General features: G+C 36.7%; 6 protein-coding genes across 14 annotated transcripts in view; 3 read left to right on the top strand and 3 right to left on the bottom strand.

The window, feature by feature from the left end:
* LOC105175891 (phenylalanine--tRNA ligase, chloroplastic/mitochondrial) lies at nt 111-4,296 on the top strand. The gene is made up of 10 exons (XM_011098530.2): nt 111-363; nt 1,279-1,469; nt 1,909-2,115; nt 2,200-2,317; nt 2,816-2,892; nt 3,002-3,181; nt 3,273-3,317; nt 3,430-3,534; nt 3,812-3,925; nt 4,031-4,296. Exons 1-10 carry the CDS (start codon nt 165-167, stop codon nt 4,079-4,081), a joined length of 1,287 nt encoding a protein of 428 aa, XP_011096832.1. The 5' UTR covers nt 111-164; the 3' UTR covers nt 4,082-4,296.
* Nucleotides 6,047-8,499, bottom strand: LOC105175954. The gene is made up of 4 exons (XM_020698469.1): nt 7,931-8,499; nt 6,929-7,003; nt 6,674-6,826; nt 6,047-6,597 (listed from the first exon to the last, which is right to left on the bottom strand). Exons 1-4 carry the CDS (start codon nt 8,165-8,167, stop codon nt 6,358-6,360), a joined length of 705 nt encoding a protein of 234 aa, XP_020554128.1. The 5' UTR covers nt 8,168-8,499; the 3' UTR covers nt 6,047-6,357.
* LOC105175890 (UDP-N-acetylglucosamine diphosphorylase 1) lies at nt 9,810-15,500 on the top strand. The gene is made up of 15 exons (XM_011098528.2): nt 9,810-10,308; nt 10,608-10,662; nt 10,752-10,903; nt 11,453-11,492; nt 11,760-11,852; nt 11,931-12,043; nt 12,123-12,197; nt 12,597-12,636; nt 12,743-12,825; nt 12,930-13,007; nt 13,100-13,243; nt 14,097-14,164; nt 14,678-14,792; nt 14,883-15,039; nt 15,196-15,500. Exons 1-15 carry the CDS (start codon nt 10,159-10,161, stop codon nt 15,291-15,293), a joined length of 1,461 nt encoding a protein of 486 aa, XP_011096830.1. The 5' UTR covers nt 9,810-10,158; the 3' UTR covers nt 15,294-15,500.
* On the top strand, nt 17,342-18,960 carry LOC105175889 (50S ribosomal protein L7/L12). 2 transcript variants are annotated; one of them, XM_020698363.1, is made up of 2 exons: nt 17,342-17,494; nt 18,011-18,960. In XM_020698363.1, the coding sequence occupies exon 2, from the start codon at nt 18,095-18,097 to the stop codon at nt 18,740-18,742; it is 648 nt and encodes a 215-aa protein (XP_020554022.1). In that variant the 5' UTR covers nt 17,342-17,494; nt 18,011-18,094; the 3' UTR covers nt 18,743-18,960. The 2 variants fall into 2 exon arrangements, with proteins under 2 accessions (XP_020554022.1, XP_020554023.1); XM_020698364.1 differs by lacking the exon at nt 17,342-17,494 and adding an exon at nt 17,550-17,572.
* Nucleotides 19,428-23,939, bottom strand: LOC105175887 (protein FAR-RED IMPAIRED RESPONSE 1). Of its 8 annotated transcripts, none has more exons than XR_848936.2 (8): nt 21,172-23,936; nt 20,935-21,003; nt 20,750-20,815; nt 20,620-20,670; nt 20,415-20,543; nt 20,266-20,329; nt 19,983-20,146; nt 19,428-19,910 (listed from the first exon to the last, which is right to left on the bottom strand). XR_848936.2 is itself a non-coding variant. In XM_011098522.2 (5 exons), exons 1-5 carry the CDS (start codon nt 23,350-23,352, stop codon nt 20,469-20,471), a joined length of 2,442 nt encoding a protein of 813 aa, XP_011096824.1. In that variant the 5' UTR covers nt 23,353-23,937; the 3' UTR covers nt 20,414-20,468. The 8 variants fall into 8 exon arrangements, 3 of the variants coding, with proteins under 3 accessions (XP_011096824.1, XP_011096826.1, XP_011096827.1); XR_848935.2 differs by having other exon boundaries at nt 19,428-19,902; XR_002288156.1 differs by having other exon boundaries at nt 19,428-19,935; nt 20,061-20,146.
* Nucleotides 25,593-25,692, bottom strand: part of LOC105175886 (protein CHROMATIN REMODELING 4) — a gene marked incomplete in the record, with an annotated part of 15,809 nt that continues 15,709 nt past the window's right edge. Inside the window, 1 exon segment of the mRNA XM_011098521.2 lies at nt 25,593-25,692.

The raw sequence follows: 25,692 nt of genomic DNA, 5'->3' as shown, positions 1-25,692 counted from the left end.
AAAAATGTGAGAAAATACATGGGCCACTACGTTTGACTTGTGACGTACATTGTTGTTGGGCTACAACAAAGGCCCATAAATAAAGCTCTTATCCAAAAAAAATCCCAACTAAATCTAAATTCCCCCACTTCCCTTTCCCACAGCCACAGAGCAGCCTAGTTCCCATGGCAATATCATTCGCAAACGCCACCATTTTCTCAAAGCCTTCCCTCTTCCTCCAGAGGAGCACCCTGGCCTTTTGCTTACGCTTTTCATCTATCTCCACCTCTTCCGCGGCTGTCCAATCTCACGCCCACAAGAAGTGGAGGCACCCGGTGGCCTCCTCACTTGTTGAACTTGGAGGCCTCAAGATTTCGAGAGAGGGTAACTTCTATATTACCTAATGTGGTTTTATACTTGACTCGCTTCACTATTTGCCTCCCAGTGCTAAAATCTTGGTTGTTCTTTAGGTTCTTGGGTCAATTTTTGGCCTGGAATGTGAATCTTGATTCTTGTTTTATGGTTCTTGAGTTTTCTTTTTCCAATGTAATGAGAATCTTGATCGGTCTGTCTGTTATGATTAATCTTTGGTCGCTTTCAAGCCGTAGAGATTCAAAGGTCGTGAAGAATTGTTCTGAACTGGGTTTTGACTTAACTAGAATGTCAGTGGCTACCCTTTTCTCGACCAAGGCGTTATGTTATTGAAAAAAATTTACTTTCTCACCTGTTCATTTGACATAATATACCGCATTATCTGGATCATGGTCAGGCGCATACTATGTTACAGAGCCCTCTGTTGTCAAATTAAAAGTGTGCACACACACACACATACATACATGTTATCAGAACCTAACTCTCTGGGAATTGGTCCTGGATGTGAATTTTTTTCACTGTTTTAGTATTGTTTGGTTGATTTTCTTTACACAAAGAAAACCTTTGTCATTCTTTTTTGTGATTCTTGGATTTATTAATGCAAATCTTTATCTTCCTGTAATCTTGACTTGATATGTGCGAGTATGGTGTCCCTCTAAAGGTACTTTATTACGTCATTATCGTATGATCATGGTGTGAGTAGTTGTGTGTTTGTGTTCATCCGGTAATTTAATCACCATGAAACATGATTGCTTTATATCTTGTATTTGTTAATGTCATTTAGTAGAGTTTATGATGTGCTTTAGGACAGTTTCTGCTCTTCTTCTTTTTGTTAGGCCATACTGAGTCGGATAATGGTATAGCATACACTATTGTTTTTAAATTGTTTGTCATGTATTTGTGATGATTGATCATATATCTGTACAGAGATAGTGAAGGATGACCCAACAAACAATGTTCCGGATTCAATTTTCTCAAAGCTGGGAATGCAGCTTCATAGGAGGGATCAGCATCCTCTTGGCATACTAAAGAATGCAATCTATGACTATTTTGACACCAACTACCCCACCAAATTTGACAAGTTTGACAATTTGTGCCCAATAGTTTCTGTTAAAGCGGTGCGTCCCTTCGTTCATGGTATTTAAAGTTTTTAAATTTCTGTTTGGTAGAGTGTTTCTTTGTGATCTTGTTATTGCTTTATGCTTGACAATCACTCCATTCTCTGAAACTTTGTAGTTGTTGGCTTCTCTTTTGATCCATGCCTCTTTTTAACAGAAATGTTAAACACATCATAAACCTTTAATGAGTATCAAATTTCATGTCCAGTGACATTAAATCAAATTCTTACTTTAAGAACCTACCAACTCTTGAAACCTTAGAGCAATACTCAGCTTTAAGCCAACAGCTTGGAATTTCTGGAAAATCTGCAAAAATGGCTAGACGTATATTCTTATTCTTCAGTTTTCCATCAGATATTTTGTGAACCATACTCATCTTTAAACCATACAGCTTGGAATTTCTGGAAAATCTGAATGATGTTGTATTCTGTTCTTTCAGAACTTTGATGATGTATTGGTGCCTGCTGATCATGTAAGCAGGAGTTACAATGACACATATTATGTGGATTCTCAAACTGTCCTGAGGTGTCATACAAGTGCACATCAAGCTGAGTTACTTAGTGAAGGCCATACTCATTTTCTTGTCACTGGAGATGTTTATCGCAGAGATTCTATTGACTCTACTCACTACCCTGTATTCCATCAGGTTCTTATTGGTGTGTTGTTCTGATCAGTTCCGCTGTTTTGTTGCTTGAGTTCTTCTAAAGATGTTTTTGTGCATAATGAACAGATGGAAGGAGTACGTGTTTTTACTCCAGCTGACTGGGAATCATCTGGTACTGATGCTACATCATATGCAGCCGAGGATCTAAAAAAATGTCTTGAGGGTTTGGCACGCCATTTATTTGGTACGTTTTTGAATATTCCTTTGTCTGTATCACTGCCAAAACAAGGAGATAACAATCCATATTTTATCTTGGTGATGCAAAATACCAGTCTTTCTACTATGTTGAAAGGCCAGCTGTTAATCTGCTCAGTTAATCCACTAATTGGTAATGACGTGACATGCTTTTAATTTATTTAATATGGTAACTCTTAAAAACACTCACACTTCTTTGAAAGGAAAACTAAGAAACATAGGAACGTACATAAAGAAGAATGCAAAAAGAACCATGCATTGATTTGCTGGAACCAAGCAATTGACACTGAAGCACTTAAGATCGAAGTTTTGGAAATATTCCTGCATGTGACAGGAAACGAGGTTTCACAGCAGAGCTCTCAACTGTTACTAGATCTCATGTCTTAGTGTGTCCTCAAAACTGTTGACTTGATTTAATATTATTAATAGGGCTTTTACGCTTTTGATCTATTTAAACCTCATCCTTTAAGTTTTAAAAAACTTACAGGTGGCGTGGAAATGCGTTGGATTGACACTTATTTTCCATTCACCAGTCCCTCATTTGAACTGGAAATATTTTTTCAGGTATCTTTCTTATTAATTACAAATATTGATTGCAATGACCTCCTTTTTCTTTCCCCAAAGACACATCTTCAATTCCTCTGATTTTGATAAACTATGAACTTTATTTCAGGAGAAATGGTTAGAAGTGTTAGGATGTGGAGTGATGGAGCAAGAAATATTAAAGAGAAGTGGTAGGATGGACAATGTTGCTTGGGCATTTGGGCTTGGACTGGAACGATTAGCAATGGTTTTATTTGACATTCCAGATATTCGTCTTTTCTGGACGATGGACGAGCGGTTTACTTCACAAGTATGATGCTCTTTAAATGTACTTATAATCAGCTGTATTGTATATTTAACAAATCTTCAGGACCTGAGATGTTACCTTAATCTTTATGTAGTTCTCCAAAGGCCAGCTTGGGGTTAAGTTTAAACCATTTTCGAAGGTATGAATTGACATTTCCTAGAAATACTCTTATCAGTTTATACTTATCTAAATATTTATTGAAGACTGAAAGAATAGCGGCAGGTACTCACATTATTGGCAAACTTTTGCAGTATCCTCCATGCTATAAGGACATGAGTTTCTGGATAAGTGATTCATTCACCGAAAACAACCTCTGTGAAGTTGTGAGGGGTATTGCTGGAGATCTTGTCGAAGAGGTAGTGTTCATTTGATATTCTCATTACAAGACTGTTGGAGAAGTATGAATGAGATGTTTATAATTGCATTGAGCTGTTGGCAACTCAACTTTAGAATGAGTTGATATACTTGTCGATATCTTTTTCGATCTATCCTATACTTGTTATGCAGTGCCCATTTTCATCTATGAAAGCTGTGTAGCTACCACCTTACATTTTCTTAACCAACAAGACTTTTAAAATAATGGGACCTTTTTCTCTTAATATTGAGTTTTTTAACAAATTTCCATATGCACAGGTGAAATTGATCGATAACTTCACCAACAAGAAAGGAATGACGAGTCACTGTTATAGGATAGCATATAGGTCGATGGAGCGTTCACTCACTGATGAGGAGATTAATGATTTACAGGTATACTATATTACCAAAGAAAGACGTGATTAAATGTTTTCACAAGCTTTTTCTGGCTGACAATTATTTAAATGATCACTGGAAAATGATGAAATTATGGTACAGTGGAAAGTGCGGGAACAAGTGGAGAGCAAGTTGAAAGTTGTCCTGAGATGAGGAATTGGAGTGCTGCTGCCAATGAAAGCCATGTGGTTTCATCCATTTTAGTTCAGCTTTTTGTACAGAAGACCATTCTCTATCTGTTTACAGCTTGGGGTGTAACAAAAGGTATCCATCTGTATTTTTATTATTTACTTCCCATACTTGTGAGGATTAGAAATTTCTTGTGCGGAATATCTATTTATATACAGTAGTTGAGAAAGTTATAGTGAGTGTGATGGGTGTTAAAACAGCTTTTTCCTGTTTTATTCTAACAAAATGAAGTTTGTATTAAGAAGTAAAAGGATGAAGAGAGGAGAGAGTTTTATAGTGAAAACATACATTTGGATTTCAAGAATTACAAATTAGAAATAATTATTATAATTAAAAGCAGAGGGTGATGAGGTGGGTCCAATTGAGCATCAAAGGGATGGATATTATGCCATATCATACATGATTATTAATATCATCACCTGCCTCTGACCACACACAATCTCTCTATCCTTATCTTCTCTCTGATATCTCTAGCACACACACATATATACATGTACATTAATATGAGAGAGAGACAGAGTATACATATACATACACATTTATACTACATATATATATATATATAGAGAGAGAGAGAGAGAGAGAGAGAGAGAGAGAATGATGATACATATGAGAGAGACAGAATATATGATATATATTTGGTCCCTGAAAGGGGTGTGGTCTGGTCCCAACTAATGTTTATTCTACAACCAGCTTGAATTAATGAGTAGAGTAGAAAATGTGCTCCACTCCAGCAAACATGCATACACACACACCAACACAAACACAATGTTCAATCATTGGAAAAGAAAACTCCCCTCAAACCCTACATGACTTATTCATGTCACCCCCAATTTTAATAATTTGGCACCAATAATTATGAGGATGAGTGGTACATATAAAGCGCTGTAAACACTCCATATGGATTAAATAATAATTACTTCTTTTCTTTTTTATTTATTTATATATGCCACACCACCATCATCATAAACATTTACTCTCTCTCTCTCTCAATATGATATATTGATATATATATATATATATATGCGTGTGTTTTGGTAAAGAACAAGAACCTTAATCAATCATCTGATCATCAAACATTGTTCCTTCTCGAATTTAGTCCATCTTGAAAGGGGTGAAATAAAGTCGGTGACTGGTGAGTCACAGTACCCCCCAACACCCATTTGTAAGTCTGAATAATAACCCAAACCCCGTTCTTCCACTTCCACTTGCAGTCAACACACACACTAAGGTTAAACTAAGGATCCACGATAAAACTTGGAATTATGAATTAATTAGGTGGGAATTAAAATGTCGGCAAAATTATAAAATTAGTCCTATAAGGTTTTGCGATCCCATAACTATGAAACTGAAGTAACATTCTTTATATTTAAATTTATAATCATTTTGGTCCCCTGGCCAAAATAGCTAGAAATTAACAAATCAATTGGGGCTTAGGTTTGGATGTCCTCCTCATTGGTTGAGTTTCCCACCCTCCAAATTATGAAATCAACTTTGCCAACCCCATACGTAGGGGATTGATTTTGTAGTTTGTCTAAAATATAGATGAGATAATGAGAGTAGGAGAGAGTGGTTGTCCGTGGAGTTGGCTCTTCCTACACAGTAGCTATTATATTTTGTTGCAGAAGGAGAAGGCAGAGGCAGCAACAGCAACAGCAACAGACTAGAAATGGACCCACCCACCAATCCACCGCGCCCGCACCATGTGAACCCCTCACCATTTGCATTTTCAAATGCCGCCCACATGTTTTTCTTTCTTTGGGTTTTTAAAATTTAAAATATAATTTTAACGAAAAAAGAATTTTACGTTAATGTTTCTGATATCAAATCATTTAGGTAACTATACTACGTGACATGGAGCGAATTCACAATTGCCCATCAATATTTGATCTCTAATTACAATTATCATCCATAATTCAATATATATATATATATATAGGTAAAGATGAACGTGGAATCATGATATCACTTGTAAAATATACTAAAAGTTTTAATGTATAATATAGATATAAATAAGTAGAGTGAATATAAATTTAGAATTAGGAAGGAATTGTTCCCATTGCACAGCTCAACCTACACATACACACAAGTATTGGATCATACAACACCCCCACTACAACCACAAATAAAAAAAAAAGAAAAAAGGAGCAATCGACTAGCTACTACACTTTTATACAGATACTTTTTTTTTTTTTTTTTTTAAAATTTATGATAGTAATAAACGTATTTATAATGTTGATTCAAGAAAGAGGAGACCTATGAGGAGCCCCTTTTCTCCTGCTGCTCCAATTAGAGAGCATAATGAATCCTGGTTTATTGTTTGAATTCCTAATTGTTGGATTTTCAGAATGACGGGTTCCGTATTCATCCTCCAATATGGAGTTTGGAGTGATTTGGGCATCCACTAATTGAGAGATGGTGAGATTAGATTGATCAAAGGTGTACAAGATGGGTGATAGATCTTGGCCTTGATACACCACCTGCACGTGGCCACACCATTCATTCAGATGATTACATTCATGAATGAAAGAATAAAATTAGGATTGGGGAGCGGACCTTGCAAGAGAGAGAGCAGAAGTTGAATGGGTGCTGAAGAATTCTGTGGCAGGTGAAACAAGAGTTGGCAGAAGAAGCCTTAACATTGCAAGATGATTTGGATTGTGATCTCTCATTCAAGAATATCACTTTAGCACTATTTATAGTATACGGCTGCCCACGATCATGACCACGACCACGACCACAACAACAAATTACATTATACTTTCTCACAAGTCACAATAGACTAGTAATTGTAATTCCCTAGCTACGTACCTGAATGTAGGAACAGTCGATCAGCTTTTCCAGGTCCTCCAATCTGATTACATCTTGGTACACATATCTCCTCACCTGCACTTAATTTTCCAAATTATATACATACATACATTTTTTTCTAAACTTTTTACTCTTTTTTTTTTTTGTAAAAAAAAACTAATAATTCAAAAGTAACAAAGATATGCATCCAATTGAAAAATCATTGAATGTGGGGGAGGGGGGGAGAGAGGAAATGATGGAGATAATTGATGAGTAGAATTGAATTGGGAAATAGAGACAAAAAAGACTGACTAGGGTCAAACTGATCATTTTGAATGGAAAGCAACAGGTGAGACTTGAGAGGAGGAGGACGGAGCCACTCTGCACTCCACTGCACAAATTAATCTCTCTCTCTCTCTCTCTCTCTCTCTCTATATATATATATATATATATACACATGATATTAAAAACATGGTAGTGCAAAGGCTTCTATAAATGGGTATAAAACCAAGTAGTCTATCTAACCAAGTATCCCCCCGACTTTTACAATTATCAGTCAGTTAGACCAGATGGATATATATATATAAACATCTTAGTAATAACAAAAGAGTACCTCATCATTATATATACTCTAAACTTAATATATATATACATATATATGTTCAACACCTAATTAATTAATAAACCTAAATTCATGTGTACATGCACAAATCAAAGTTTGATTTTCCATCATCTTACAAATTACAACCCGCACGCACAGACATAATTTAAAATAATATCGTCATACAGCTTAATTGGGGTTGCTATTCAATTCATAGAGTGACAGAAAGAGGCAGTAGTGTAGGTAGCAGCTAGCTTGGATGGATGGATGGATGGAGAAACAAAACAAAACAAAACTAAACTAATTATATGAAACCCATAATTAAACGTACGTACATGAGCTAGCAAGTAGCTACCACTTAAATATTTTTAGTTAATTAATAGAGGTAGGTATGTTGTATATATAGGGAGGTAGGTAGGTACCTGGAGTAGAGGATGGGAGCGGGATTGATGAGAAGGGAGGCAGTGTGGGCATAAACTGTGGCAACAATTCAAACAGAAAATGTTCTTTTCATTCTTCCTGCGATTCTCATGGACCCCACAAGCAGCGAAGAATGTCTCCGCCATTAAACCTTGCAGCCATGCAGGAGCCTTCATCATCACCGACTCCGACTCCCACTCGCCTTCTCTTCTCATCATCATCATCATATTCATATTCATACATGATACATACACACAGAGAGAGAGAGACTCGTGTAGAGAGTGTGAGTGAGTAGTGGTGAGTCTAGTACTATTTATAAGTAGGCACCAACATTGACTTAATTACTGCCTCGGTGTCTCTGCTCTTCTTGACTAATTAATTAATTATATATATGTATAGGAGGGGTTGGGGTTGGGGTAGCTAGCTGTTAGCTGCCTTGTGATTTTTACTTGAGAGAGATGCGATGCACCCATTTATACTTGGGATAATATCATGTCTTGTCCTCCTACCTCCTCTAATGCATCTCACCTCCTATATATACTACCTACTCTACCCATTTATTTATTCCAATACCACTCCACAGGCTTTTTTTGCGAGAGAGAGAGAGAGGGGTGCGTAATATATATGATTTTGGGGGAAGGTGAAAAAGAAAGAAGATAGTGGTGGTGCTGTGGTAGTGAGAGAGAATCACAGGGTAGTAGTAGTAGTAGTAGTAGTAGTAATAAATATCTCTCTCATCTTTACCTTCCATTTTTTATACAATTTCTCTTTTCTTAATATTAACAAAGTCTATCCTTTTTGTGTGCAATTCCCATTCTTAACACACTCGCTCTTTCAATATTTGGTTACCATATGAATAAATCTTGGGTGTCCAATTTCTGGGTTGAATCACAAAGTTGGGTCTCCAATTAAGCCCAATGCCAATGGTTAGTCAGGTTTGCTTCATACCCATACGGCCCATATCGCGTCCAATTCTATTTTTGTCTTCATATCCAACTAACTTTCCTTGATTTTCAGGGACCAAAATATATATATATACATATTGTCGGTGGCGGCCGACTTTCTTTCTCGCTTGTTTTATTGGTGGTAGTGTTACAGCTTTTGTAAGATTTGAGTGAAGGAATTAAAGCCAAACTCTGATTGATAATTTTATATATATATGATAATGATATGTTAGTGCACTCAAATATGTTATGGTGGTGGTTGGGTTAACTCATAACTAAATAGTGAGATGCTCAGTGTCGGTGCACCCCACCCCCTCACACTTCACAACTTACTTACCAATAAATATTTAATTACATATATTTTTTTTCAACGATTAATAATTCATTACACGTTGTTAATTATGGATCAAGATTATGATTTGTAGAATTATAGTGATGTGGCTCATTAAATAAAATCATTGTAATTCTTAAAGGTTTTGCAATAATAGATGGAGATGGAGGTGGAGGTGCAATGCGTAGCTGGTGAGTGAGTGGGAAACAACAACGCCTCACCTAATAAATTAATATGAATGATAGTAATTTATTGAGTGAAGAAGAAGTGAATTAAGGATGAGAAGACACAATGGTTGGTTGGTTGGTTGCTTCATACTTGAGATACCTTGCTTTTACACTACAATTCTAGTGTTCAACATTGGGACATGTCTGTTTTCACCCATTCTCATCATCATATTCTTCTTCTTATCACCCTCTTACGCTGCTAATACTACTGTTATCATTATTATTATGAGAATATGAGATGGAATGCCCTTTTTTTTTTTTAACTTTTCTTTGAATTCCAAGAAAATATAAAAGGGGGCAGTGGAGGGTCATGATTACAACCGCATAACCACTCGTGTCCAATCAACTTCAAATAATGAAAAAGTGTCATCCCTTTTAATTAATTAATTATCCTCCAATTATTATTAACCCACCCCACCCTACCAACTACCAACTGGCAATAACCGGCCGCCACCACCACCACCGCCACCAGATGCAGATGCAGATGCAGGCAGCATATAACTAAGTAATTTCGATCAACTCTCAGCCCTACATTCGTCATTTCTCTCTCCAACCCCAAACTCATTCTTCATCCCTCCTATTCTTGTCTTCCTCCCCCTCCCACTCATCCACTCCCCACTGTTGCTGTTTTTTCTCAACCTTTTAACTTATTATTACTTTCTTCCCTCTCTCTCAACTCTCAACTCTCACCCTCTACCTACTAACTAGATCTGGCCCAACATCTAGAGATGAGGGAACCCGACTCCGATCTCAATGAGACCTCCCACCCTCCCCAGTCCCTGCTCGAGCGCCTCAAAGATTACGGCCAAGAAGACGCTTTTGCCCTCTGGGACGAGCTCTCCACTGAAGAACGCCACCACCTCGTCAACGACATCCAGGTCACTCTCTCTTCTTTTCGGAGTTTCTTTCTCTCCTTGGGGTTTGTTCTTTATTCTACTCATTGGAATTGTTTTCAGCAACTCAATATTCAAACTCTCAACTCTGTTTATGTGAAGTTGATCAACTTGTTCCCTCATTCTATAGTTTTCCCATCATCATTGGCTACAAGATATTTGTTAGTCTACAAAAATACCAATTCCTTCTTTTCCAATTACTTGCTGGTTCACTTGTCGGATTCTTTTCTTGGAGTAATTCTTTATATGTTTGAGAATTTTAGGGTTAATAAACTTTTTTGCAGAACTTAGATCTTCCAAGAATAGATCGGATTATTCGGTGCTCCTTTCGCTCTCAAGGTTCCTCTGTTAACTTCCACTTGTATTTTGCATGTCTTAATAAATCACTTTTGTGCGCTTAATTCACCAAATTTGCTTCATCTTTTTAGGGCTCCCGGCAGCAGCTATAGAGCCGGTTCCAGAGACCAATGTGTCGACTGTAGAGAAGCGGACAATGGAAGAAAGAGAGAGGTGGTGGAAGATGGGATTAAAGGCCATCTCGGATGGAAAGTTGGGCGTGCTACTTCTGTCTGGTGGACAGGTTTGTTAATCATTCACCATTCCTCCATCCAGGATGACGATCAAATCTTTTTTAACTCTAGAAACAAGACTTAAAAGCATTGAAGAAAATATGTATCTGAGGACCTCCTTGTGGATTGCTTAATGGAATGAGCATATCTGCATGTGTGTGTGTGGTAAAACCTTTTTTTAAAGGAATAGTCATAGAGGACCTAATTCACAATAATGTCATTAGAGTAGTTATTGTGGACCCACCAATATAACATTTTCATACTTCAAGTTTCTCCAATAATGATTGGCAGTTACTATGCATTATAGCAACTATACTGCTTATTATGAATGCGAAATATGACATGCAATTCTGTGTTATGCATCTAAACCTGCTATAGTTTGGATGCACGCAACGAGATTATACATGCTTGCTGACAAATACTTGTCTATAAGATTCTGATTCATTTGGGGACTACGCTAAACATAAATTACCATTATTCTCAAGTAGACCATTGGAATGCCGCCTGCTTATTAGGTTCTTGAATGTTCCCCTTGTAACTCTTGGATATTCTGATTGCAGGGAACTCGCCTTGGAAGTTCAGACCCAAAAGGCTGTTTCAGTAAGTTATATGGATGTTTGCTTGATTACTGACGTTAAACTTGAAGGGGGACTTCTCATTTGTATGTATATGTATAATGACCTCTAATCCATCTACTATCATTCCTCTCGTACCATATCGAGACAACTGGAAAATGAAATCAGCCGTTCTATTGATTTTGACAATTTGTGAAAGCATCTTCAAAATATATCCTGTTAACTACACTAATTCTTGTCCTTGAAATGTACTCTTTTTGACACTTGAGAGTTTTTCTTATCCTCATTTTAGATATTGGACTTCCATCTGGAAAATCACTTTTCCAGCTTCAAGCTGAGCGAATTTTATGTATTCAACGACTGGCAGCTCAATCTGTAAATGAGGGTGAGTTTCATCTTCTGTCATGGACTCCAGTTGCCTCATTTGTTTGACCTGTGACTTTGATCACTTCGGTACATGCAGGTTCTGCAAGTGTTACCCCCATACATTGGTACATAATGACCAGTCCATTTACTGATGAACCCACCCGCAAGTTCTTTGAGAGCCATAAATATTTTGGGCTTGAAGCAGAGCAAGTAAGAATGTTTTGACTTTGGTTTGGGTTTTTGATATTAAACATAAAAAACTCATTGTGAAAATCTAAATTGGACGCAGGTCACCTTCTTCCAGCAGGGCACGATTCCTTGTGTGTCCAGAGATGGTAGATTTATAATGGAAACTCCATACAGAGTAGGGTTTATTCTTGGTTACTTTGATTGAATGTGTTATCATTGATCAGATTCATATCTAGACCTTGGTAACTTGATAACTCTCATTTTGGATACACATAATCGACTGTGTTTTATCAACACGGTAGCGTGCAATCGGCTTTTTGTTGTGAAAGTGCCTTTAGTATGATGAATAATACTTTCTTCTTGATAAGATGTCTTTGCGAAGGCACAACATAATTGTAACTTATATTAAGATATATGTTTCTGCTTATGTTTCACTCTCAAAAGGTTTTCATAACATACTGGTAGTCATGGTTTTCTTTTATGTTCTTTATGTCTGCTTTTATTTATTTATTTATGTTTATTACTTCTTCAGTTTATCAGTAAATAGTTATAAATATCTATTTTCTAAAGCCAGGTGGCAAAGTCTCCTGATGGAAATGGAGGAGTTTATTCAGGTGCACTTAATTAAGATGAATTGCATGTTATCTTTGTGGTTTGCTCTTGGCCTTCACCAACTTCCAAAATATGTTGTGATTCAACTTGGAAGATTTCTTGTTGCAGCTTTGAAATCTTCAAGGTTATTGGAAGATATGGCTACGAGAGGCATAAAATACTTGGATTGTTGTGGAGTTGATAATGCTTTGGTGAGTTATTTCTTTTTCTTTCTTATGCTCCTATTTTTTTTCCAGGTTGAATTTATCTCAAGATATATTCTACTCATAACCAAACAAGAATGTTTTGCAAACAGATACGCGTAGCTGATCCAACTTTCGTGGGTTATTTCATCGAAACCGGTGTTGCTGCTGCTGCAAAGGTTGTCCGGAAGGTCTGTAGGTTTTCATATTTGAAATAATGAGACCTAAGAATTAGTGGTTATACATATTATTTATGGTTTCCTTCTCAATTTACTGGATTTAGGCATACCCACAAGAGAAGGTTGGTGTATTTGTTCGCCGAGGGAAAGGTGGACCATTCTCTGTGGTTGAGTACAGTGAACTGGACCAGTCACTAGCTAGTGCAATAAATCAGGAAACTGGCCGACTTCGCTTTTGTTGGAGTAATGTATGGTCGTTCTCTAATTTCATTTGAATATCGTCTAAGTACATTTGTTTCCTCTTTTCAATTGTAAAACTAGGTTTGTGGTTATTAGTGTCAAGAGCTCTCTGTAGTAAATACAGTGCTCATAAACACCATATTGAAATGCATCGCAATGTTTTTTTTTAAACAAATAAAATTATTCATGCTTTCAGAGTGCTATCCCACAATAATTCAAGTTTTATTTACTTGTTTGCTGCGTGTAATGTTTCTGTCAAGTTTTGGTAGATATTCCCCCTTAATTAATCACCTAAATCTTGATAATCTTGTGTTAGTTCTAGTAATTGTTTTTAAGCATTTGGATGTAGTGGATCCGTTCCATTTTTATTCAGTTCTGTTATATTCTCCTTTGGAGTTCCAAATGTGTTAACCATGGTCCCGCTTGTACATCTGATCATGGCTGATGTTCTCTTGTCAGCTCTTATACTTTAAAATGTATAAAGTGGAGTACCTTTAGAATAGTGGATTGTAATTGCAGCTTCGGGTGAATAGACCCTGCTCCAGTTAAAAGCAGTTTGTGTTGACTCTTCATATTCAGGAATCGATGTGTCTTTGAGTACGTCCATACAACCTAAAATTGAAAGTAGGTATAGAATCAGAATGATATAATTCGCAACCAAGAAACAGTAAAACGTTTTTTGTTAATATTTTAACTGAGTTATGGCATAATCGAAATCCAAATGGTTTTTAAAGCCTAAATGTCAAATGTAATTTAAGTACCTTAGAAAGCTTTCTTGTGCCTGTAAAATGCTCTGTAGCAACTTTTACATGTATTTGTTGGTATTCCTTTTCCTTCTCTTATGTGCCTTCCTCGTTTCAGGTTTGCCTACATATGTTCACTTTAGAATTTTTGAACCAAGTAGCAAATGGTCTTGAGAAGGATAGCATGTCAGTAACTCTCTCTCTCTCTCTCTCTCTCTCCCCCCACCCCCCACCACACACTCACTCCCCTGCATGCGTTTTTGTGAGTGTTTCCTTACAACTTGTGTCCCTAGCTAATCTAACATTATTCTGTCAATGTCATCTTGCTTTGCTCCCAACTAGACTTTCTACAAATTTTGGCTGTTTGTGACTCTGTTGCAAGTGCTCTATTTATTCTCGATTGAGATATCTGTATTATATCAGGTTGGTTTTGGTCCTCACATTTTTACTTATCTTGATTCCTGCATTGAATCTTGACGCATCTTTTCCTTTTGCACACATTTGATGGAAAGTTGTGGATTTTCTTCTCTTTTGCTTAGTTGATATGTTCCAGCTATTAAACTGAAAAAGTGGGCATATCTGACAGTTAAAACATTTTTTCTGTATGAATAAGCAGAATGAGTTTGGGATGATCTTAAATGCTATTTCCAGTGTTTTCATTGATGGGATGATCTAGCAGTTTTTGTTCTGTGGGTGCAGCTATCATCTAGCAGAAAAGAATATCCCTTCGATTCACGGGCACACAGTGGGTTACAAACTAGAGCAATTTATATTTGATGCATTTCCTTATGCACCTTCCACAGCACTTTTTGAGGTATCTCCTGATTACTTTTCTGCTACTTTTTGGAAAGAGGGAACAAGGCAATACATGTAATTTGGATGAACTCTTGGCTTATTTGTATAGGTTTTGCGTGAGGAAGAATTTGCACCAGTGAAAAATGCCAATGGATCAAACTTTGATACTCCTGATAGTGCTCGCCTGCTGGTCCTTCGTCTGCACACTCGTTGGGTGGTTGCCGCTGGTGGATTCTTGACTCATTCGGTGCCCCTATATGCAACTGGTAATTTTGTGTTTGTATTTGGATTTTGATTATAGTGGCAACATCTTTTGTAATTGGGTAAAGAGAAGAAAAGAAAAGAAATCTGAAATTTCTATTTTAATCAACTTACAAGTCACATTTTCTTATTTATGCCATCTTTTGGTGTTGAATCATCAGGTGTGGAAGTGTCACCCCTTTGCTCATATGCTGGAGAAAACCTTGAGGCCATCTGCCGTGGGAGAACATTTCACGCTCCCTGTGAGATTGCGTTTTAGTTGTCTTTATTTCATTGATTTTGAGATGGATTATATAAGAGGCTTTCTTCTTGGTTGCTGTTTTTTTGTCCCCTTGATTGAGGCCTGTAAATCATCAGAATGCGAGAATGAGTTGCAATTTGGCTAAATGACGACTCTGAAATCTGAAGGCGGCACTCTCTGATTAAAAGCTACCTAAGAAATAAAAAACCACAACATTTTTCTTCAGACCGGCTTCCACGTATATACCAATATGGTTCATGATAATGCAATAATAATAACATAATAGTGAGAAAAAGTGTAGAGTCAAGTTGGCAAATTCTATATAGTCCTTCCAATTGGATGTTGGAGGATCTTTCTATTGCTATTTCCTAAAAAAGCAAATTGAAGCATCTTGCTGTTGTTGCCACTAGACCTATTGTTGATTGAAGTCTGGCTATATATGAAATGAATTAACAAGAAATCAAGTTCCTTCACACCCATTTTAATTTACAATTGATTGCAATATCTCAATCTTCTAATATTATATTTTATTGATGGATTTACTTTTCTAATTGATTTTTTATTACTAAGGCATCGCATCAACTTGGTGTAGAATAAGTTGGCAGAATAAAAATAAAAGGGAGGGGTTTCAATTTTGGAATCAATGTTGTTAGCAGACTGAATAAGTAAGGATATCAAATTAGGGGTGGCAGACGCCCACTTGAGTTCCAGTTCCACCTCATTTTTCTTTATTCATGAGATTGTGAGTTTTTATATATATATATATATATATATTTAATTTCATATTCAATATTTATCAATTTATACTCAAAATTGATCATATATTATAATTATTAATTAATATTATATGTTTTATTTTTGATAATAATAAATTATGATACTTTTATTTATATATTTAATTTTTATACAAAAACAAGCTCAATCAACAACTTAGTAAATTTTATAACATTTTTTATGAAACAATTATTTAATATGACACATAATTTTATGTTATACTTTAATATAGATTTTTATTATTTTATACTTTTTTAAATTGATAAGTAATTTACTTATGATTTTTTATATTTATTTCTCAGTTTTATATTTATATTAAGATACATTGTATGCAATGAATCACTTGTAAATTTATGTAAAAATTTGATGATTCCAAAAATGAATCTAAAAATTATAATGAGATCAATCACTATTTTGCACTTTGATTTAAGAAATTTGTCTCTTAAATTTTTTTTGTATACAATAAGAACAACAACTTTTAAAGAATAACTTATATTTTTATTAATATTAATAACTATACAATAACTTGTATATTTTTATTTATTATATTACTACTAAACTAATTAGTCCTACCCCCAGGGGAATTAGAATCCCCGCTGCCTCCTTGAAAGAGAGATGTCCCTAGACGATGGGGGCCGACTTGCCCAACCGCCCTCATAGTATGATCAGTTTTTTGAAATTGTCAATATAATGGAATGATATGATTAGATATTTTATATTTATAATATTAGATTAAAATATTATACTATATATTTAATAATTGACAATCAATTAATATTAAAAAATATACTTTCTCTTTTTTCTCTTTCTTTCACAACTCTGACTTCACCAATATTTTCTCCCCAAATGTAAATCCTAAAATCCTAGCCCCAAACCAACTATTGAAAACCTGAATCCATCTCCAGCGACGATTGGTGTTGTCAGCACAAACGGGTTTGCTATTTATTCTCGTATTCTTGTTTCCGAGTGATTAGGAAGATTTGATGGTTATTAGGGTGATGGATGACTGAGTTTGTGGAAATGCATTGATTTGTTGTATGCAATGTTCATATTTGTTGAAATCTTCGATATTTGGTTCAATATATTGGGCCGGGGCAGAAGGGTTTGGTTTATGGTGGTGTTGGCCCAAGGGATAGTTCCTGTTTCAAAATTATTTTTTAATTATTATTTTATTTAGCTTTTTCATATAATAAAATCAAAATGGATATATCTATCAATGTAAAATAACAATAATTAATATTTAAAAAATATCAAAAACATCTTTTTCCTTTTTTCTTAAAATAATTTCTAATTTCTAATTTCCACCTTTCTCTTCTTCTTCTTCTTCTTCTTCTTTGTTTTTAATGTGAAAAAGTAATTTGTAATTTCAGCTTTCACTCTCCAACTTTACCCCACACTCTGAAACCGCAATTAGGGTTCTTAGCCTTCTTCCTCTCTCCTCCAAGGTGCGTACATTTTCTCTCTTCTTTTCCCCCGATCCACCCAATACTCAAATCTTGTCTACTTCACGCTTTAATTCTAAGGTGTTTGACCAACTGCTTATGTACACTGTCATTAATTTCTGTCCTGAACCAGACTTCAGTTAAATTGGCTGAGATTATAATTATATTTTCTGTTAGTTTCTTTTTTCCATTGTAATCAGTGTTGAATAAAGGTATCATTTTCCTGATTTCTCAGTGATATGCTTTTTCCGAGGATGTGGTTGTGTCACAGTGCAAGTATATTGCAGGACCCTTATTTAAGAAAATTTCGTTTTCATTAGTATCTAAGCTGAAGGTTAACATTTCGGAGTTCTGTTGTGGTCGTTTTGGCAAAAGAAATTCTATACTATTTATGTCAAAATTGGTACAATTTTGGAGCTTAAACACTTTGGTGCCTTTTTCTGTGGACAGCGAATGCTCAAGTATTCTGATCTAACTCGGGGTTGGTTCTTTCTTCTTTTCATTTTCTTTTACTTGCAGGATCTTGGCAATTTTTTCTCTTGGGGGCTCTAAGTGGTATAATTTATCGGTCTGTGAATATCAAGTTTGAGTCGAAATTTGGAAATGAGTTTGATTGCAAGAGTAAGGCATCATTTATCACATGGATCCTTCAGAAACCATATATGCTCTCCTGTCATTGCATCTTGTTCTGTGAAGTCTATTGGAGTGACCAGACACTTCGCACAACCTGCAAGGATGGAGGATGAAGAGGAGGAAGAAGTAGAGATAGATCAAAGAAGGCTCCCAGCTGATTACGATCCCGCAAATTTTGATCCCACAGAGCATCGTAGTCCCCCGAGTGACAGGGTATGGAGACTTGTTGATGAAATATCTGGACTCACACTTGTTGAAGCTGGAGAGTTGTCTTCTATTATAATGAGGAAGTTGGGTATGAAGGAGAAGCTAGTCGTTGGGGTCATGAAGCCAGGTACTGTTGGAGTGGCTGGAGCGGCAATGAAGACAGCAGCTGCAGCAAAGGAAGAAAAGAAGCCTGAAAAGACAGCTTTTGAGTTGAAGATGGAATCTTTTGATGCAGCTTCAAAGCTTAAAGTAATTAAAGAAATTCGCAGTTTTACTGACTTGGGACTAAAGGAAGCTAAGGACTTGGTGGAGAAGATGCCTGCTATTCTTAAAAAGGGAGTTTCTAAGGAAGAAGCAGAAAAAATTATTGAGAAGATGAAAGCAGTTGGCGCAAATGTTATTATGGAGTGATTTCAACCCAGTATGTTTCTTTTTTAATACCTTTGGAATCTATCGTGCTACTATTGGAAAACTTCCAGTCTCCTTGTTTTGTGACAATGGAGATATAGCGATAGTGATCTCATATATGTTCAACATCCTGAAAGTTTTACCTGTAGAGGGATTTGCTTCTGGTTTTGTACTCAATATTTAGATTGAGGACTGAAATTGAAGAGGCTGTTTTCTTTACATATTGCTCCGACTTTCTGAGCCTTGTAGGGGCTCGAATCGCTATATCTTATGTGATTTTCAGTAAACCTGCAAAGTTTATTTGTATAATAATGTAAGTGTTGTTTTCACCATTCGTAGTCTATAGAGGGAAAGTGGCCTTAGGAATTCCGGGAATTAGTGTTTGATTTTTTCACGCTTCATCATGCGGCAGATGATATGATTACTGGTAAATCCGTGCGATATGAATTGATTAAATAGAATGACAGCTCCTTCACAGCATTTAAGAGCCAGTAGATAACATAGGCATCAGATATATATTAACTGTACAACTGCAAATTTATGCTCAACTTTTGTAGTAATGAAACTATATGATTGATACTGTTTGAGAGGGTGATAAAATAACTAAATCCGCTAAACACCAACCTAAATTGGTTACTTATGATTGCAGATATTCTTAAAGCAAAATAACTAATCGGCCAACACCAACTACAGACCAACCTAAAATTGGTTTCTTGTGTTTTCAGATATTCTTCAAATACAAATACCGAGTGAACGTGTCTCAGATTTTCTGGGGTATTTGAAAAAAAAAAGAAAAGAAAAAGAAAACACGTGGATATAGAAGATAGGAAGATAGAATTATCGCATACATTTTGGATATGAAGATAGAATTATCGCATACGTTTTGGATATGACCGGCAACTTTTTCCTATTTGTAAAAATTATGGGTCAATGAGTGTAAAGAGAAATGACAACATCCGGCTTCTAATAAGATTTGTGCTGCAACCTTGGCCATTCTGATCCTGAAGGACCATGCGATCCATCCAATGCTGGACGAATAGGAGAACTAGAGAAGTTAGACGATGGCTTTGGAGGAGACGGGCGTATGTTGTGTAAACTTTAATCCCTTCGCCATGCATGCGGATGCAATTTTATGAATCTCTATTATCAGTTTTGCCTCCGACCTGTCAACCTATATCAATTGCGGTTGGCTGAACCTTCAAAAGTAAATAAAAGAAATTGAAAGAAAAACTAAATCAGTTACCTTGAATTGCTTTCTTAAATATAAAGCAAGTTGATCAACTCTACCGAGCATCACTGAACAAGGCTTATTCATGTCTACCTCTTCTCCTCAACAGCCAAGAGTTGGAAAATTAGTTTTTATCACTATCTTTCAATGATCCTTAAACTGTGGATTCAGCAACAAGACTGAGAAAACAATTACGAACACAAGAAAGAGGTCATGGACTGCAGACGTACAAACAAATCTGTAACCATCCTCAAAAAACTTAAGCATAAAATGAGCACAAATCGCTGCATATACCAACCTAACATGTTTGGCTGGATTGGCAACAAATTCCCAATGTTCTGTGATCTGAAATGAATTTTCTCCTGGAAGCATGCAAGTGGAAATCATTAACTGATATTACAGTCTCACTCACTTTAAAAACTCAGAATTTCCACGTCATGAAATTACCCAGAGATTTTCACTTTCTGTCCAAATATAAAAGTGCAGCCTCGTGATATCATCCTAGACAGTTTCATGCAATCTTTCTAAACAGAGGTGATGTGCAATGTTAGATGATGCTGTTGAGTTCCATTGTCCCTAAGAAAACCACGAGATTCAGTTGTAAAGTCTGGAGAACATGTTAAATATAGAGAAGCTGTGACTAAAGTTGCACCACCAGGTCCGCGATGTGTGCTTGGCAATCATCAATTCTATTCAGTTGGTCCTGCAGTTATGACAAGAATTAAGAATGCTATCACAATCCAAGCCTGAATAAAGAAGAAGATTAAACAGCATCTGCATACCACTGGAACAATATCCTGGTTGCCAGAAATGCCACCAATAGTTGGAACTCTCAAATTTAGTTGTCCCTATATTTATCATGACATTTTGGTTCCATGAGACAAACTGCGATTCAAGTTAAAATCAAGCTGAAAACTTGTAACAGCACATTCTTCTCTTTACATAAAAGGATGTAATGACATCATACCATCCATCGTACACTTTCTTGTGATACATAAGAACAATCAACCGCTGATGGTCGAAAATTTAGATACCCCTGCAACACGGAGTTGTAAGTCATTATATTGCAACCAACATCTATTCCAAGATTATAATTAAACTAAGTTAGAAACTAAGACCAAAAACCATTTGATCCCTGCAATGTGCCCCTGTGCATGTTACCTCCTTCTCTAGATGTACCTAAAATATGGATTGAAAGATTCACCTTTTCTTTTCCGGAGATGATGCCCTCTTTGATAGTCTTGCCACTGAACTTACCTCGAGTCACTTCAAATTCATGAAGACGATCATTTGAGGGAGAACTGGGCCCCGTTACATTTTGAACTGAGCTATTGATGCTCTCACACTTTATTAGAGCTGCCTCCAGTGCAGTAAAAACAATGCTGTAAGTCTCTTGGCATAGTGACCCTTCATTACCTAGTTTACAAGCACGCTGACATAAGTCGTTGTAGCGCTGATTCCTGGACACAGTGGCATCTATTTGTTTCACTGCCTCTCTTTTCTTTGCATCTTTCGTCCAGCGTTTCAAGATATACTTGCCTGGGATATTATTCACACCAGAAATTTGAAGAATAATCATCACATGTCTACAAAGAAAACCATTGTACTCAAACAACCGGCATGTACAAGATGTATCGGCTGTTTTTTCATTCCATATCACTTTATGGACTTGATTTTGTTCAAAGTCTTGAACCTTGAATGTTGTGGTTGGACCATCTTTGCCTTCTAGTTTTGGGTGACAAGCAACCACGCCCAAAACCTCAACTTGGAATTTTTTGAATACAGCATGAGTATATATTTTGGCCATTTGTTTCCCGTAAGGTGAGGGAGACTTCAGTCCTGGTTGCCTATGCCAAGTATCAAAATCTGCTTTTGCTTCATCTTCGTACTTGTCCTGTAACATTATGGTATATTGATGCAAAAACTCTTTTAAACTTGTTTTACGCGATAAGCATTTATCTAAAAGAGAAGTAATACTATCCAGACGTTGTGTTGAAGACAACCCTGCCAAAAATATATCTTTCATGAACATCGGAACCCATCTTAGGCGTTCATCATACAATGATTGCACCCACTGATCGGTTCTCAAATCAAATCTATCTACCAATTTCCACCATCTTTTTTCGAACTGTGCTTCGGTTTGTGCCTTTAAAATGCACTTATAAAATTTATCCATAAAGTTCTCATGCTGTCTTATAACGCAACCAAGCTTTTCCTGAATCTTACTCAATATGTGCCACAAACAAAAACAATGGCGAGACCCTGGAAGAACTTCAGCTATGGCTTCTCTTAGTGCTGGGTCTTGATCAGTCAATATCACTTTTGGAACTTGGCCACGCATTGACCTAATCCAAGCCCGCATCAGCCAAACATATGTAGATTTACTCTCATCCGCAACTAATGCAGATCCAAGTAACAGGAACTGAAAGTGATTATTCACGCCAATAAAGGGAACAAATGGCAATTTAAATTCATTCTTTTTATACATAGTGTCAAACAACACTACATCTCCAAAGATCTGGTAATCAATCCTACCTTTTGCATCGACCCAGAAGACATTTTTCAAATGCTGCTCTCTATCCAAATCCATCGCATAGAAGAAGTATGGGTTCTCTTCTTGCATACAAGAAAAATATTCAAACATGACCTGCGCATCTCCCTCCCGAAAACCTAAACGCGATCCATAAAAGCTCGAACCGGCGGTCGCATGACCCTCAGCTTTCTGCACCCGACCAGATTGTGGAGACATGGATATAAATGTCTTTTTTTTCTTAGCCTGGACAGCATTGAGCGCATAAGCATTGTGATGACAGATATCCAAACTTGTTCGACCAGCCTGGTCCAGAACAAGTTCATGATTATGCTCACTTAAAAAACTGCTAATAGTCCACCTTCCGTCCTGCCTTCTCTTAACATGCAAACAAGCCTTGCAATCTGTTTTTGACGCGGATCTGTTTATTCTGCCTCGCTTTTTCTTCACAGGGTCCCTGCTTGCTGTGTCATCCGCAGGTTGCGAGTTTTCATACAAAGACGTGCCTCGCTTGCTTCCATATCTGGTACACACAAATTTCGCGTCGATGAATTTCCCTGAAATCCTTGACCGACGACTGGCTTTTATGATGGCAGAAAATCCGACAGAGGATGCATATTCTTTATAAAAGTTGAAAGCATCCTCTTTGGACTCAAATTCCATGCTCCCATGAGGCTCTAATGATTTACGATAACTGGTTTCCCCTCCATCCCCATCAGCCAATTTGCTCCTATCATATTCAGGCGCAACAGCAGTTGCTTGATCTCCACTGCGCACTTCAACTGTAGCAGTGTCAGCAAACAGGTGATTGTGTTTATGATTTTCAGCGGTTGGAGGGTCGAGAGGGATCCTCATTGAGAATAAACTGTGTTTCTTGTTTCTGCAGCAACCCCTCGCAGTGAGGATAGAGGGGTATACTTGGTCGTAGAGACAGGGACACACAAAAGAAAGAAGAAGAGGAAGACTGAAGTCGAAAAAGAACACTAGCACTGTGCAAGAAAGAAAGATTCGATCGGGTGCGAATTTGTGGGCTAACCGAAGGAAAATATGACCTCAATTGTAACTTTGAAATTTGGGGGAAGAACTCACATTGCGTAAAACAGTTGAGAAATTGATTGCATGATGAGTACGTCAACAGTAGAGGTGGAAGGGCGGAGCAGAGGGAGGGTGGATGGGGAGATTTGGGGGCGAGTACAAATGAGAATAGCTAAGGTAGGGCAAGGGAGAGGGAAGTAAGTTTGAGAGAGTGTACTCGCGCAGAGGCGTGGGAGTGGGAGGTTGAGAAGACAGTCCAAACATGAAGTGGAAAGCCCATAAAGATAGAAGAAGTAGTGGTTTGGGCTTTGATGCTGAGGCCCAATTGGATGAGTGATGAGCAGTGAGCAGTGAGCAGTGAGCAGTAGTATTAGTATTCTTTTCATCCTGATGAGATGAGCAGTGAGTACTAAGTAGTCTTCACATCAACTCTCATTTTTGTTTTCCATATAATTCATTATTATTAGTGTTTTTAATTAATTAATTATGGTGAGATCTCCAAAAAATACAACCTGCCCTATGTATGTATCAATTCACAACTGATCTAACCACAAATCTTTTATGAGGCTAATTAATTAATTAGTCAAGTACAGAAAATTTGATTATATAATTAGAGAATATTGTGATGAGACAGAGACAGTCAATTTCTGCGTCAGCTCACACTCAAATTCTTGCTTTATTATATTGTCTTTTATTATTTATTAATCTGACAATCCCACAAATATAATATAAGAACACTCAACTGCTTGCTGCTGCCAATGCCATTACCAGCTTTACCCACTTGCTCTAATCATTTTCTTTTCTTTTCTTTTCTTTTTTTTTTTAAAAAAAAATACATACATATATATATATAGTGTTTCCCTCTGATGTTTTAAGAGTAATAATAATCAAATTAGTTGGAATCTTCAACTATGAATATAATTTTTTGTTTACAATAAATATATAAATATTAGGGACAGGGAAATCCCCTCACAGCTACAAGTAGCCGTTGCATATGGTGGGTCAGCGGATGAGAATTAGTGTATTTGACTAACCTAAACCAATAAAAATTTAAAACTTAAAAAATGATTACCAACAAATAAACTATATAAGTTTTTGAGCAAATAGGGGTTGGTTCCAAAACCCTCCTCATTCACTTATTTCAGAAAAAAAAAAAAAAAAAAAGAAAGTAGTTGGCTCCTTGTTATTTGTTACCTCCACATTTCAATATTTTGTTAATACTAATAACTAATTGTAATAACACATTTCAAATTCAGCCTACTTCAATTTCCTTCTTTCTTTCATTTTCATTTGTTTTTTTTTTGTGGGAAGGGGGGGGGGGTGCTTTTTAGAGATTTGAAGAACTTTGTAAGAATCAAATTGTGAAGATATTATTGATATGATAAACAAGTTGTCAAGCGTGTTGGTGGAGAGAAGTTGCCTCACCATCTTCCTCGATCTATGTATGGCATACGCAAATTGTTAATAAATCTATGGTGTGCATGTGCAATATATTTTGTAGCACTAAAAATTTCTTACAAAAAAATAGTACATCACAAAACTCAATCTCTTTACCTTTCTCTAATCCCACTCTAACACTTGTCCATACTCGAAATCTTAACTCTCCTGGGTTTCTTACCACACCCCTAGTTTACTTGTCTAGTCGCGTCAAAAGTTTCAATCTTCCCCTCATTCATTGTACTAATTAAATATCATAAGCTATACATACATGATAACATTTATATATTGTTTCATATTTGGACACTAATGACCAATACTGGCCTATATGTATTCCCCCCCTCCCCCCCCAACCCTCACCCCAAAAAGAGATACGACACTCCTCCTCCTACTACTACTCACCTTCTCCACTCCTACTTGTGCTAGCCTAAAAGGTCTTTCAGTTTCTATCATTACTTTCCAAGACAGGATTAACCAGAGATGACACAGTTGGCTCTCTCCTGGTGGCCAAAAACCACTTCTGCCACCACAAGCCGCCGTGGTGATGGTGGCACCGCCACGACTAGTCACTCATCTTCAAGAACAGACAATGCATCAACAAACTGCTGTGGCCTATCAAATCTGATGAGGAGGCTCAAGAAACGGAGCAAAATGTTGCACCCAGCGAGCCACCAATCGTCGTTGCAGTGCCGGTACGATCCACTCAGCTATTCCCTCAACTTC

Source organism: Sesamum indicum, linkage group LG12 (genome assembly GCF_000512975.1).
Source record: "Sesamum indicum cultivar Zhongzhi No. 13 linkage group LG12, S_indicum_v1.0, whole genome shotgun sequence".
In the NCBI taxonomy this organism is placed as follows: Eukaryota; Viridiplantae; Streptophyta; class Magnoliopsida; order Lamiales; family Pedaliaceae; genus Sesamum; species Sesamum indicum.
This window is presented reverse-complemented; position numbering and strand designations above follow the sequence as displayed.